The sequence below is a fragment of the Hippocampus zosterae genome, chromosome 17, assembly GCF_025434085.1.
Source record: "Hippocampus zosterae strain Florida chromosome 17, ASM2543408v3, whole genome shotgun sequence".
Taxonomy (NCBI): Eukaryota; Metazoa; Chordata; class Actinopteri; order Syngnathiformes; family Syngnathidae; genus Hippocampus; species Hippocampus zosterae.
Genome location: NC_067467.1, coordinates 1,235,754 through 1,248,429, shown reverse-complemented (window position 1 = coordinate 1,248,429; position 12,676 = coordinate 1,235,754). Strand labels below are relative to the sequence as shown.

The 12,676-nt window shown below is 45.7% G+C and overlaps 3 protein-coding genes across 4 annotated transcripts; all 3 read right to left on the bottom strand.

Annotated features, from left to right (window-relative positions):
- Positions 1-1,743: 1,743 nt before the first annotated feature.
- Positions 1,744-3,847, bottom strand: si:dkeyp-69e1.8 (uncharacterized protein LOC100001340 homolog). Its single transcript, XM_052048818.1, has 3 exons — positions 3,684-3,847; positions 3,314-3,462; positions 1,744-2,794 (listed from the first exon to the last, which is right to left on the bottom strand). The coding sequence occupies exons 1-3, from the start codon at positions 3,706-3,708 to the stop codon at positions 1,937-1,939; spliced, it is 1,032 nt and encodes a 343-aa protein (XP_051904778.1). The 5' UTR covers positions 3,709-3,847; the 3' UTR covers positions 1,744-1,936.
- A 545-nt stretch (positions 3,848-4,392) lies between these two features.
- hmgxb4a (HMG box domain containing 4a) lies at positions 4,393-8,868 on the bottom strand. Of its 2 annotated transcripts, none has more exons than XM_052048789.1 (13): positions 8,765-8,868; positions 8,091-8,192; positions 7,868-8,016; positions 7,696-7,771; positions 6,971-7,561; positions 6,567-6,770; positions 6,290-6,459; positions 6,132-6,213; positions 5,991-6,055; positions 5,480-5,576; positions 5,217-5,371; positions 4,971-5,093; positions 4,393-4,871 (listed from the first exon to the last, which is right to left on the bottom strand). In XM_052048789.1, the coding sequence occupies exons 2-13, from the start codon at positions 8,125-8,127 to the stop codon at positions 4,827-4,829; spliced, it is 1,794 nt and encodes a 597-aa protein (XP_051904749.1). In that variant the 5' UTR covers positions 8,128-8,192; positions 8,765-8,868; the 3' UTR covers positions 4,393-4,826. The 2 variants fall into 2 exon arrangements, with proteins under 2 accessions (XP_051904749.1, XP_051904750.1); XM_052048790.1 differs by having other exon boundaries at positions 7,868-8,004.
- A 115-nt stretch (positions 8,869-8,983) lies between these two features.
- On the bottom strand, positions 8,984-12,660 carry ankrd54 (ankyrin repeat domain 54). The gene is made up of 8 exons (XM_052048823.1): positions 12,046-12,660; positions 11,595-11,642; positions 11,399-11,497; positions 11,191-11,262; positions 10,930-10,977; positions 10,611-10,735; positions 10,259-10,366; positions 8,984-10,140 (listed from the first exon to the last, which is right to left on the bottom strand). Exons 1-8 carry the CDS (start codon positions 12,401-12,403, stop codon positions 10,066-10,068), a joined length of 933 nt encoding a protein of 310 aa, XP_051904783.1. The 5' UTR covers positions 12,404-12,660; the 3' UTR covers positions 8,984-10,065.
- Positions 12,661-12,676: the final 16 nt, after the last annotated feature.

Here is a 12,676-nt window from a genome sequence, read left to right as displayed (position 1 = left end):
TGTGGCCTGGCAACCAGTTCAGGGTGTCCCCCGCCTACTGCCCAAAGCCAGCTGGGAGAGGCTACGGCAACTCCCTGCGTCCCGTGTGACGATAAAGCGGTTCAAATCATTAATAATAATTATAATAATAATGTATTTTAACCCAATCCCCTTGACACTGCTGCCAGTTGCCCATCCCTGGTTTACATGTTAATACAAATATGAATAGTTGGCAAACGGTCTCATGTAACCCACCCTCCAATTTATCCGCTACCCTAAAGAGGACAAGCGTTGTTGAAAACGGAGAAATGAGCAATTCATAAGGTCTTCACCAGAATGCGACGGTGTTCCGAATAGGTTTTTGCTGACCTTATTAAAGCAAATCAGCAAATATAAATACTGCATCAGAAACAGATGACACTCTCAGTATACAACAATATAAGCACATCGTTTCTCTAAAGGCTGCAATCCAAAGTCGTTTATTTACGTTGTAGAGATCTTGCGTTTTGAGGTTTTTTTTAGACTGCGCACGACTCCGACTGTATTTTGGCCAGCGAGCGTTTTCGAGACTTTGGAAAAGAGGATGTCGCCACCGCGTGGAGGATTGTGAGCGGAGCGCATTGGAATTATTATTAAGACTCGTTTCAGACTCATTTCAGAAGTCATAAAAAAATCATTTTTATCTGCCAACATGTCTAAAAAAAGATATTCGGAAAATTAACTCGATGCTCAACAAAGTTGAATGCAATTAAATGAAAAGAAAGGCCTTACCGTGCAGAAACAATCGGCAAACATTGCACGACGGTAGTTTTGTTTCTTTGCATTTCATTTGCGCAATTCATCGTCGCCATTTTCACGTGTCGTCGGTGCAAGAGTGCCAGTGTGAGGATGTATATAATCCCGATACAAACCAAAAGTTGCGAAAATATCACGGTTAAGGGTAAAGTATGAGCCTTAATGGAGACTTCTTCTTACTTTTTCTTTTCTGATTGATATAAAAATGATTTAGTAGATATAAACACATAACGGGGTAGGACTAGATAAGTTTTTTACTTACATAATAACTTTTTACTTTACATAATAACTGTGTTGAATGAAGACTGATTTATTTCTTTTTACTTTTTTTATCTACCTTATTTTCTGTCAAATTATTACTGTATATGTTTTATGTTCAATAAACAATAAAACAAACAAATTCATCGTCGCCATTTTCAGGTGTCGTCGGTGCACGCCATGAACTGCTCACCTCTTGTCTGTGCCGCTTCTCGGATGCACGACGACGACCGGGGGGGTCTTCCTGCCGCTGTTCGAGTGTGGAAGTCGCCGTTTGCCGAAGGAAACCTCGTTGGCTTGGGGGGGGGGGGGGGGGGGGGGGGGGGCGCGCTGCCAAATGTTTGCTCAAGCAACGCCGGTTGAAAATGATCAGCGCGAGCACACTTTCGTCCCTGCCGATTGACTTTTGCAGCCACTGGTCACGTATCTGTTGAAGCGCCGAAGCACGTTGCGGAGCGGCCGAACACACGACCACACGCCACAGTAGCCACTAATTTGTTTGTCTTCTGTGACGTCACAGCTCCGGAAAAGAGAGGACGCGACATTCAAACCTCAGGCGACGAATTCCGAATCGTCTTTGGCGATCAAACTGCCGTCTGCCAACGATATGATCGCATTTGAATCACAGTTATTCATTGTGATGGAGTTCTCGAGGTCTCAAAAAAACAAAACGTTTCCATTTTTGGTTTGTGAGCTTTCAACTCGAACACGGCAAAGTAAACTGCTTTTATTAATTGCTTTCATCACCGCTAAAGAAGCAATGACATGTGGTGTGTTATTGAGAAGCTGCTTTCCACACTGCAGCAGGTCACGTGAGCCGGTTAGCTTAGCGGCACACTGAAGAGATTCTAAAGTGCAAACGAAAAGACACAAAAGACGCAGCGTCCAACTCGTACGATCAGGATTATTTTGCTTTCTGCGCTTTCCTCCTGCCCACTTCTGTCGCAACTGAGCCCACGGTGGCCCCCACAATGCCTCCAACGGGCCCACCAACAAAGAGCCCGACCAGAGCTCCAAGCAAGGCCTCCCTTCTCACCAGAGTGGGCAGCCACTTCAACCATCCCACCAGTTTCTCCCACAAAACTCGGAGAGAAGAGGCGGCGGGAGAGGCAGGCGAGATCCTGGAAGAGTAAAAAACATGATCCAAGTCCAAATTCAGGACTCCGATGCTTCTTTCGGCCTCTTCCAGGACTGCTTCCATGTCGTCATCAGTCACCTCCGAGTGTGCGATTGAAGAAGGGTCAGCGTGTGCTTCTTCTTCCCTCCTGCGTCTCACGATTTCCAGCTGCTTCTTCCTCACTTGTTCACTAACTTCCTGATACAGAGGGCAGCTAAAGTACTGATCCTCGCTCTCTTTGACCACCCGCTCAATTTTCTGGAGCAGCTCCTCAACGGCTTCGCTCTCCTCCGGTTTTCCGGCCCGGATCTCCAGGGTGTGATATCGACCGCCGCATCTTTCCAGGAGCGTACGGAGGTCCTTGCGCCACGTGCCGAGGTAATCCTCCAGGTTCTCGTCCTCCTCGAGCTCGTCCATGTTGGTGAAGAGGATGATGGTGTTTGCGCTGACCACCGAGGGGCCTAACAGATTCTCCAGGACATCGAGCGCTTTGCTTTCGCCATCCGCCGGCTGGTTCACAGGCACGCACAACAAGAAGGCATGCGGTCCCAGGCTGGACAAAGTCATCAAGGAGGAGATGTGTCTTCTTCTGTCCTCTGGGTTGCAGTCTGAACTGAACCAATCGGGACTGGAGACAACCAGTACCTGAAGTTAAAACAAAGTCAAGGAGGACGGGACCAAGGTCATTGTTGTTTTGATGTGCTTTTTTTTCGGGGTGGGGGGGGGGAGTATTGTGGGTACAATGATTGCAGTTAGTTGACACTCTCACAGAGATGTGAATGTAACAATGTCTTCACTGGTGTGGTTGTTACATGGCCTGTTGGCACGTCCGCTTCACAGTGTAGAGGTGCAGAGTTCGATTCCGGCTCCAGCCTTCCTTGTGCTCACCGTGCCTGCGTGGGTTTTCTCCGGGTACTCCGGTTGCATTTTAGGGGGTTCTCCTCACTTTTTTGGTATGTTAGAAAAATGTCAAGGGTTTTTTAATTCAGAAACTGCATGGTTTGCTATTTTGAGTGTGGATTATTTAAAATTGGATAGGCGGGACGTAAAATGTCCTTCAATTTCCGAAATGACCCAAAATCTGCGTAACAGCAACTGTCAGGCTTCTTACAAAGGAGAGACTGTCCAGTCCAACTAAAGTCTGCAAATGTGTCTTGGTCGTACCTGTCTGCCGGCGGCTTCTATTCTGTCTTTCCTGCACTCCTCTGTGGAAATTTCTTCTTTTCCCTGACGGTGGTCTTGCAGGCCCAGGATGTCGCAAACCGCTGACCGCCCTCCGGTCGAGCTGCGGCCCAGCACGACCAGCCTCAACTCTGCGCAGCAAGCGAGATGCACGTTGGGCGTTGCATACATGTGATGAAAAAAAATAACCACTCCGATTTTATTACGGGCAAAATACATGTCGATGCAGTATATATAGTTGTGAAAATTCTATCCGCGTCACCAGCGCCCATTGCGTTTATTTTTAAGGCATTATCCAAACTTTTCTAGCATCCAATGTCATGTTTTTTGTTCGTCGCCGAAGCAAACCGACCTGTTTGATCACCAGAAGCAGACATGACGACCGGTTCGCTGTCGTATTTGGCGAGAAATCGGGGTGGAGGGCGTTTCCTCGTTCCTGCACGATGACTCGCCTTCTGACGCTCGACTGGGTTGCAGCGTGGGGGCGCAGCGCCGACTACGGTGGCTGCTGATACGGGGACTCGGTTAGTGGGAAGTCGCCAGGGACAAAATAATTCAGGGTTACTCTCCTAAAGTGGATTTTTCAGATTGCTGTACTTTACATGAGCATTTCATTTACTGACCATTTGTTTGTCACTTTTACCCCCCGACTTTGAAAACAGATAAGATGCACTTTTGACTACTTGGTCCGATTGAGCGAGCACTTTTTCGACTTCTGCGGATGAAGTGACAACAATCTTAACTGATCTGAGACCTTCAAGACAGAAGAAAAGCAGAGGCCACAAAAGACATGGTGGAATGTGATCCATTAGTGATGATGATGATGATGATGATGATGATGATGATGATGATGAAACGGGGTTGGAAAAGCAAGATATTCCCCATCGATGGCTTTGCTCCTCAGTCGGAGAAGAGTGGAGTGGAGTGCCCTCGCCGGCCGGGTCGGAGATGAGATCTTCCCTCCAATTGGAGAACTTTAAGTATCTTGGGGGGGGTTTGTTCACGGAGGGCAGGACGGAGCAAGAGATCAAACGCAGGTACAAAACAGCCAAGAGTGGGGATTATTTTTTTCTTCTTTACTCTATTAAAGAATGAAATGTTAAATATATTTTCCTAATGTTGAAGACGACTACAAGGTTGCAGATGCTCCTGAACAAACCATAAAAAAATACAGACATGTGCAAAAACATTACTGTACACAAACACGCATTCAGCATCGAGAACATTTATAAAAAGCCGTACTGTACAACAACAATGAAATCAGACGGTGAAACTATCAACAATAAAATATTTCTTTTAAAAGTCTATCAATGGACACATGACTATAATTCATCAAGTCTAGAAACATACCATTTTAAAACGCGTCGAGACTACAAATATTTTCAGACTTGCCAAATTATAACATAACTACGAAGTCCAAAGAGGCCCCCCCCTCCCTGCTCAGGGCCTTGACTTGTCACAGCAAAGTTCTTTGAGCGTTTTTGACGTCCTTCACTCACAGACCAGGCATGATGTAGGCAATGTTGTCCAACGTGTTCGACTGACAAGCAAAAAAAAAAAAGACACCCTTGTTAGAAAATGCATAACACCCAAATCACCCCCCCCCCCAAAAAAAAATATTAGTATTCTAATGTTATACCAGCACATTTCGGGGACATCCATTTAACTGTGGGATTTGAGCAGTGAGACAAGTCAGAGGCCCCAGGGCGCACAAGATGGAATCAAGAAGCACTGACAAGCTCCCAGACACTGCCACCATGCCCTAAAAAAAAAAATAAAATAAAAAAAACGCACACACACGCACAAGACTAATAGTCACTTGCACTTTGGCACCTTCAAGAAATGTACACACTGCTACAAGATGGCTGTTGGCGTGGCAACCCACCTCTGTTTCCTGGAGCCGGTGGCCAATCAGGGATAAGGACTCTCCGAGCAGCTGCAGGTGAGCAGCTGCGTCGATGGGATCCACATCGGGCACCCGTGCGGGGGAAAGGGACACGGTGGCCGGTGCTCGGTTGGGTGACACCACACCAGCTTTGGCTAAGCAAACAACATATGTTCATGAGACTGACAACCCCCCCCCCCCCCAAGCTCCACCCCCAATTTCCAGGGCAGGGTTGAGAGTTAAGTGATACCGTAGACACGCACCTTTGCTTTTGCTTTCAGTTGAGCTTTTGTGTTTGACTGTGGTCGCTTCGGCCTTGTTCTGTTTGTGCTGCAGGTACTGCGCTTTCTGCCTCCAAAACTGCAGCGGGGCAAGACGTGAAACCGTGAGGACGCAAAGAGTCGCTCCATCTTTTCGGCATTAGACTTGCGGTCAATATTACTGGCACCCACTAAGTGGTCTTTGACCAAAACCACTGACAAAGTCAGGCAAATCATTGCCAAGGCAGACGAAACTTGGGTTTTAAGGCATTGCGCAATAATGTTTTGTTCGTAGCGACAAATGAACCCCTTCCCGTTCGTCAAAGTCAGCCGGGTGCATCTCTCTCTTTCCCAACAAGCGTCACGGAAAGCATTTTTTTCCCCTCATATGCCAACGACAAATTCGTCGACCCATTCCTTCAGATTGTGGAAATGACATTCCAAAACGCGCCCCGATAACGCTGGCTAGAACGCTATCGGATAAAAATCAAGAAAAATGAAAAGAACTACTCGCCAGTTTGTCTTTTTCCGGCATCCTCTTCCAGACCTCTCCCAACTTTTTGCTTAGTTCACCGAAAACTGTCGGGGGGGAAACACACCCACATTCTTACTTTTAACATACGCATCGGTGGACCGTTTTTGACAAATGGCGTACCGAGTCCCGGCTGCTCGGCCGTTATGTTGACTCTGTACTCCTTGCAAAACACCTGGTATGCCGACGCACTCTTCTTCTTGGGCTGAAGGAACACAAGAAGCGAGCGGGTTTCACGTGACTTGCTTTTTTTTTTTCTCAAGTGAGTTGCACAGGCGGACCTTCTCTTTATCCTTGTCGTGCTTCTCCCGATCTTTCTCCTCTTTCTTCTTCTTCTTCTCCATCGCCCCGTCACCGCCTTGTTGGTGGACCGGCGTGCCCATCGCATACATCGGCCCCACGGCGCTATGAGAGACGGTGGGATGGGAGGTGCCGTAGCCCTTCGATGAATCTGAAGAACGACAATCGGGGATTAAAATGCGCCAGTTCGGGTCACGCGGAGTCAACGTCGGGAAACGGACATGAAGGAAAACAGTTTTTTTTTTTTTTTTACAGCACCTCCAAAGCCTTTGCTGTGCTTTTTGTCCTTGCCACTCTTATCCTTGGCCCTGTCTTTCTCTTTGTCCTTTTTCTTCTTGCTTTTCTTGCTCTTCTTCTTCTTTTTTGACTGGTGCGTGTAGGAATCGTCGATCACCAGCTCGCCGGCCTCCAGCTCGGCTCCCGACGATGAGCTGTCGTCGCCCATCCCGCCTCCGTAGTGACCTTGACGCAAAGCACAACGCGGAATGTTGAGTTACAAATGGAGTCATTTGCATGGCATCCATAGAGATGCAAACCTTTCGTAAAAAAAAAAAAATAAAAAAAAACGGATCTGAGTTAATTGTGCCAGGTTAACTTGATGCTGGCAAATTATGTGTCGGCGACCATAGAGCGGCGGTCTTTTAGAATGAAGGCGCAATTACCTTCCACTTCCACCTCTTTCCCCACGACTGGAAGAGGATCTCGGCTGTGCTGCAGCTTCTTCTTGGGTGATTTGGACACCAGCGTTCGCTCTCGATCCCGCTCTTTCTTTCCACCCGCTTTGGATGAGTGGTGAGTGATCGGGATGCCCTCGTTTTCCTCCTTCTCCGGTGACATAATCACTTTCATTTTCAGCCCGTCGGCCTCCCGTAATGTTAAAGGCTCCTCTTTGATGGAGCCGCCGTGGAACAGTGATGACTTTGAGGAAGACGAGGAGTGCTTCTTGGTGGAAGACGACGACGACGACGACGATGACGACATGGGGCGGGAATGGGAAAACGAGTGGCTGCCTTTGCTTCCGCCGCTGCCGCCCTCACGCTTGCGGTCTTTTGAGGAATGCGAGGACAAGGAGGGATAGGAGGGCTTTTTGTGTAAATTGGAACCGGGGTCGGATCCCGTGGCCAGGGGAGAGGTGATGGCTTGCAGAAGACCCATCGCTGTATCTGCCGGGTGGGACGATGAAGGGGAAGAGAGCGTCGGGGAGCGCTCGAGTGATTTGTGCTTCTTTTTGTGGATGGGGTGGCCTTCGTGCTCTGATAAGAAAGTCACAAAAGGTCAACAATATGAAGATATTGCCCCCCCCCCCCCCCCCCCCCGCTCAAATATCGAGCCCACTCTGACAGGTAACATGTCTCAATTAGTTGGTGCTTCCTCAACTGGAACTAACCCCGGTAATAGTAGTCATCACTGTATTTCTTCTTCTTTTTGTGCGGGTCACCTCCCAGCATGAAGAGCTCTGAATCCTAATGGGAAATGACACAGAACATAAAAGTTAATAAAGTGTACTGGACCATTCATCAAATAGGTCACAAGCTCTGTAAAGTAGAACAAAAATTCACCTTTGGGCGTTTTTTGGAAGACTTGCGAACCTGAGCTGCAATCTCCTCCTCCTCTCGTAGAAGATCTTTGTATGACCTTCTCTTCTCCCTTTGGCTACGACCGGCGACAAGACCTCTCTCTCCCTCCATCCCAATGTCTAAATCAGAAACTGGTATTTCCAAAACATATTCACATCAACACTTTTTTAATGGGATCTTTCTGCATATGTAAAAGAGTCATTACCCATTTCTCCTTTGTTCCTGATCTCTTCAAAAGCCATTGCCACTCAGTATATTTCCTCGTCAAAGATGTTCCAGGCAGCATGAAGACAGGATGGGGACCTGCCTAAATAGAATTCGAAAAGCAAGTCAGAGGATCATGTTTCAATAAGTAGAGCCCGGTACCAACAACGCAAAGTGTAATATATGTGTTATTATCGACTTCGTTGCATCACCCACAACGTTGCAAACATAATGAATTGCATTAATAGATCTTATATTTTACAGTCCGCCAAACACCGGCGTGCATTCTAAAAGAGACGAGTTGGCGTTGTTTTGAAGGATACCACGTTCTCACCAATGAAAGAGTACAAATCGTGACAACTTGAAGATTTCCCGCCTACTTTTCGTAACGATCCACAAACACACCCCCTCTCCCATTAACTTGACCACCCGGCTTCGTTGGCCTTTCCGGCCCTGAAACGCTCCATGCCGCGAGGGGGCTCGTCTTTCCTGGACGATCGTCTCACGACAGCCCGGTGCTTTCAACACAGCGAGGCCGCTGTCCATTTAACGACGATTCCAATCATGCACACGTGCATTCAACTGTTCTCATTGCTTCGCCTTCGACATTGGCCTCGTGTCCGTTTCCGAAACTAGCAGAAGGTCTGAGAAAGTCTCTGTGTCAAAATGAATTACCTCAAGTGAGTCTCCAAATTACGCGGGCCAGGTCGCCATCTTTATTCCGGCGAACAACAATACGCCGGAGTGCCGGGGCGGGGCTTGTGTTCTACAGCCAATCGCCTTTGGTGGAACAGGATGACATCATTGGACGTTCACGAATATACTTTTTAAAAAATTAATAAATACTGTACATGTACATGAGCAGGAATTGATTGAATGAAATACAAAAGTCACTTATAATCACATAGGCGAGTCCATTTATTTGATCAAACAAATACATTTTGGCAGTACTGTACTTTTTACACGAGTTAAACGTTAACATGCAATACAAATGGAAAATATCCTGCTGATGAAGAAGCCAAAAGAGAAAGAGTAAGAATGGTTACGCATTTAGAAATATAGACCGTGACTAATAGTAAGACGAAGATACGCAGGCACAGACAGACGCATCATACCCCACCAGATGTGTGTGTTCAAGTTGTGCATTGCCGTCCAGCCTGTTGTGTTCTGTGATGCCTTTTAAGGTCGAATAGTTAAGTCCAGTTTGGCTGAAGGCAAATAAATAAAATGCACTTGGAATTACATGGATCCAATAATCAGGGATTTAATGCGGTAAGTCCTATCCCATCAAAACATTTCTGCAATTTACTGTCACCAACCGCAAATGAATAATTGTTACTTTTTGGCACAATAGAGGTAGCTTTGATCAACACCATCTTTAAATGAATGTATCAATTCTCAAGTTTCTTTTTTTCCTCATACCCCAAAACAAGACACGATTGGACGAACACAGTGAAGATGCTTATGAACTATAAAAATGGGAGGAATGTTTTGAACGACTAAGACAGATGGCGAAGAAATGTAGCTGGATAATTTATAAGGCTTGCCATCAGTCAGACTGTTTCACAAAGACCAATAAATATATTCAGCACATGGACTGCTTTGAGACTGTTCAAACACACAAGAATATACAGTATATCTAATTTTTTGACAGGCAGTACACATTCTTTTCTGAAGTTCATTTGAATCATAATTTTCCCAAGACTCCAGATTCTTGAACCTACTACCTTCTCCCAGATGTTCACAGACTTCGGTCATTAAAAAAAACAAATTAAATAAAATTACTCAAAGTGTAGTCCCAAGAAAGTGCCCCTGCCTCCATCAAATAATTTGTTACAAAAATCTGCATCAGATTTGTAGGATCTCTGACTGACAATCACGACAGTGGTACTGAACAGCGGCATCAATGAGTGTTCAAGATGGAGGAACGGAGACTTGCTTTGAAAAGGGAGCAGGGAATCCGGTTTCTTTATCCTCTACCTTCCTCCCAAATTCTGTTTCTGAAGGCTGAGTGAAGTAAAGCTGGCTAGTAAATCAGTCACCTCATCCACCTAAAAAGAAGAGACAATGTGATTTAAAAAAAAAAACAACAACGATATTTGATTGATGGAATTGTATGACATGTTATAAATGCAATGATATGTAATGTTATTAGGATGTACGTCTTACTTCCTCTTTGGTTCGCATGCGTTGCAGCTGGGAGGAAATGTGCTCCAGTCTCTCTTTGGCTTCACTTTGGCCCATTAGGTTTAGATATTCTCTCAGCATTTGGATAATCTGAGTGGCAAAAATAACACATGCATAAATCGTCATCGTCGCCAGTACATCAATTCAAGTTTGGACAACTCAGATTCTTTATTCCAGTTCAAATACCCGAGAGGTAAGCTAATCAAGCACAAAAGAGCTCCCCATCTCATCTTAAATGTTTGCAGTTTGTCCATTTGGGGTTTGACTGAGACATTGACCTGCCTTCTCTGACAAAAAGAAATGTTGGAAAGAACCAAGACTATATGTTCTCTACCTGTGTGACTTCCCCTCTCAGGGTTTCTAAACTGCGAGAATCCCCATCCTGCAGAATGTTAAGTTTGGAGCGTGCAAGATGCAGAGGAGTCCGGCCTGCTCGATCAAGTGCATCCACGCGGGATCCTTTGCAGAAAACACCAGTTGGCAACAATTGTCAGTTACCCCATTGATATTCAGTAACACCAGATCAAAACCACCAAATTTAAGTTTCAAACACACAAGTTCAACGGATACGTGAAGAATTAAAAAATATAGAGAAATGACATCATCAATGAAAAAGGTGGACAGCATTAATAGAACGAGTCCTACTGTCTTACCTCCTCTTAGCAATGTGGTGATGACAGGCACATGGTTTGTACAGGCCGCTGCAGACAAACAGGTTAAAATGAGCATGAAGCAACAGAAAATGGAAGGCTTAAAAATGGACCACAGCATTGTTTTGTATTCGATATTTTAAAAAAAAACAATCGTCCATCCATTCTACACTGCTTAATCTCATCAGGTTTGGAGGTCAGCTGGATCCGATCTCAGCTGAGGCTGAGCGAGAGGTGGGGAAATAGGTCCCTATTCTCTCTTACCCAGATGGAGTGGGGTGTTACCCAGACTGTCACGTTGGTTGGGGTCAGCACCGTAGCTCAGCAGTAATTGCACTGCAGACAGAAACAGGGACATTTCTTGATTATTTAGAAGTTATGTCCTTTTAATCTAAATAATGAATGGGGAAAAAAAATCCTAAATTATTGAAATCTAACAATAGCTTCAAATAAGTTGCCATATTTTACTTACCGATGCTTTCATTGCCATTGCAGGAAGAAAAATGTAAGGCTGTCCTTCCCTTGTCATCTGCTGCACATGGGTCTATGTCCTCCTGCAGGAGCTTCCGAACTGGAATAACACAACGTTACGGATCAAACCAGCTTGTTCTGTATCAATTTTCATCTTGTTGTTGTTTTTAATGCATCGCGTTCATATTCATTCGTACCGGTATCGATGTCATTGCCGTTTGCTGCGTCCCTCAGTCTCTTTACGGCTGTGAAGAAAAGATTCAGAGTACAACGGATTTCAATACTCTGCTTTTTGACAGGTGTATTGACCTCCCGTTGCAGAACGGCAAAGCACAAAGAATCCATCTAAATTCGATGCACATATGAGAAACCTTTCACATGCACATTACAGCCTCATGGTGCAATTTAGGGGTCCCTCACTGAAAATTCATTCTGCATACGTTATATTTTTATCAGCAACCACTTACATTTTTAGTAACACGTAGTTGCCATTTCATTCGCTAATTATCTGAGATTAGATTGCATAACTGTTGACTGATTTGATTTAGAACCATGCCCAATGTTGTCCTTTTTTTCCCCAGGGTTGGCTGTGATTAAACTAATTATAGAGATAGCCAGCCTCAACTATTCATATAAACAGTGTCGTACCATACACATCTTTCCCAATCGGGTTCCTTGTGGCTCGGTGACACCTCCTAGTCCTGCTTCCAGTCATCTTCCCCAGCCTGTTGTTTCCGCCATCAGGTGCAGTCTCCGCTCGTCCTGGTTCCCACAATAAGTGCAAGTACCGAAGTTCTCTGTCGTCTCTCTGTCCCAACAACATTTTGCTTTCTCCTATCCCACTTAATCCGAATCCGACGTCGGTGGCCCCGTCGTCCATCCTCTCCACGACGCCCCGATGTGCTCCTTCTGTCGCCTCATGTTCGGGACCTGGTTCGACTATGTATTCCCCCTCGGAGCTTGAAGGGTCATTATCTGGCGCAACGACTGAGCCCCACCCGTCCATACTTACTTATTTTCATGACATGTGGAAGCCGTGTTTACACTTGTTAGCACATCGCTGCGTGAGTAAAAATAGTGTCGCCATAAACGTGGATGTCTCATTTACTCCGAGGACAAGTACCATATTACGGTCGTTCAACACATTAAACTAACTCCTCATCACTACGTTTCCTTCACTGGAAAAGTATTTCAGTAGCAAATGCATTCCCGTCACAACACCAAAATGTCTCCTGTTTCGCGTTTTCCGTTTCACACTAAAGTAGTATAAAGCACGCCT

Bases quoted from the DNA above. Each gene is read 5' to 3' on its own strand.
- si:dkeyp-69e1.8 (XM_052048818.1), bottom strand. From the start codon at position 3,708: ATGTCTGCTTCTGGTGATCAAACAG. The intron at 3,463-3,683 runs GTCGGTTTGCTT...CTTGCTGCGCAG, and splicing joins TGCTTCTGGTGATCAAACAG to AGTTGAGGCTGGTCGTGCTG. The intron at 2,795-3,313 runs GTACGACCAAGA...TTTTAACTTCAG, and splicing joins TAGAAGCCGCCGGCAGACAG to GTACTGGTTGTCTCCAGTCC.
- hmgxb4a (XM_052048789.1), bottom strand. From the start codon at position 8,127: ATGGCTTTTGAAGAGATCAGGAACAAAGGAGAAATGG. The intron at 6,771-6,970 runs GTAATTGCGCCT...CTTTGCGTCAAG, and splicing joins GAAAGAGGTGGAAGTGGAAG to GTCACTACGGAGGCGGGATG. The intron at 6,214-6,289 runs GTCCGCCTGTGC...GTGTTCCTTCAG, and splicing joins ACGACAAGGATAAAGAGAAG to CCCAAGAAGAAGAGTGCGTC.
- ankrd54 (XM_052048823.1), bottom strand. From the start codon at position 12,403: ATGGACGGGTGGGGCTCAGTCGTTGCGCCAGATAATGACCCTTCAAGC. The intron at 11,643-12,045 runs GTACGACACTGT...TTTTCTTCACAG, and splicing joins GATTGGGAAAGATGTGTATG to CCGTAAAGAGACTGAGGGAC. The intron at 10,141-10,258 runs GTAAGACGTACA...TCTTCTTTTTAG, and splicing joins GCATGCGAACCAAAGAGGAA to GTGGATGAGGTGACTGATTT.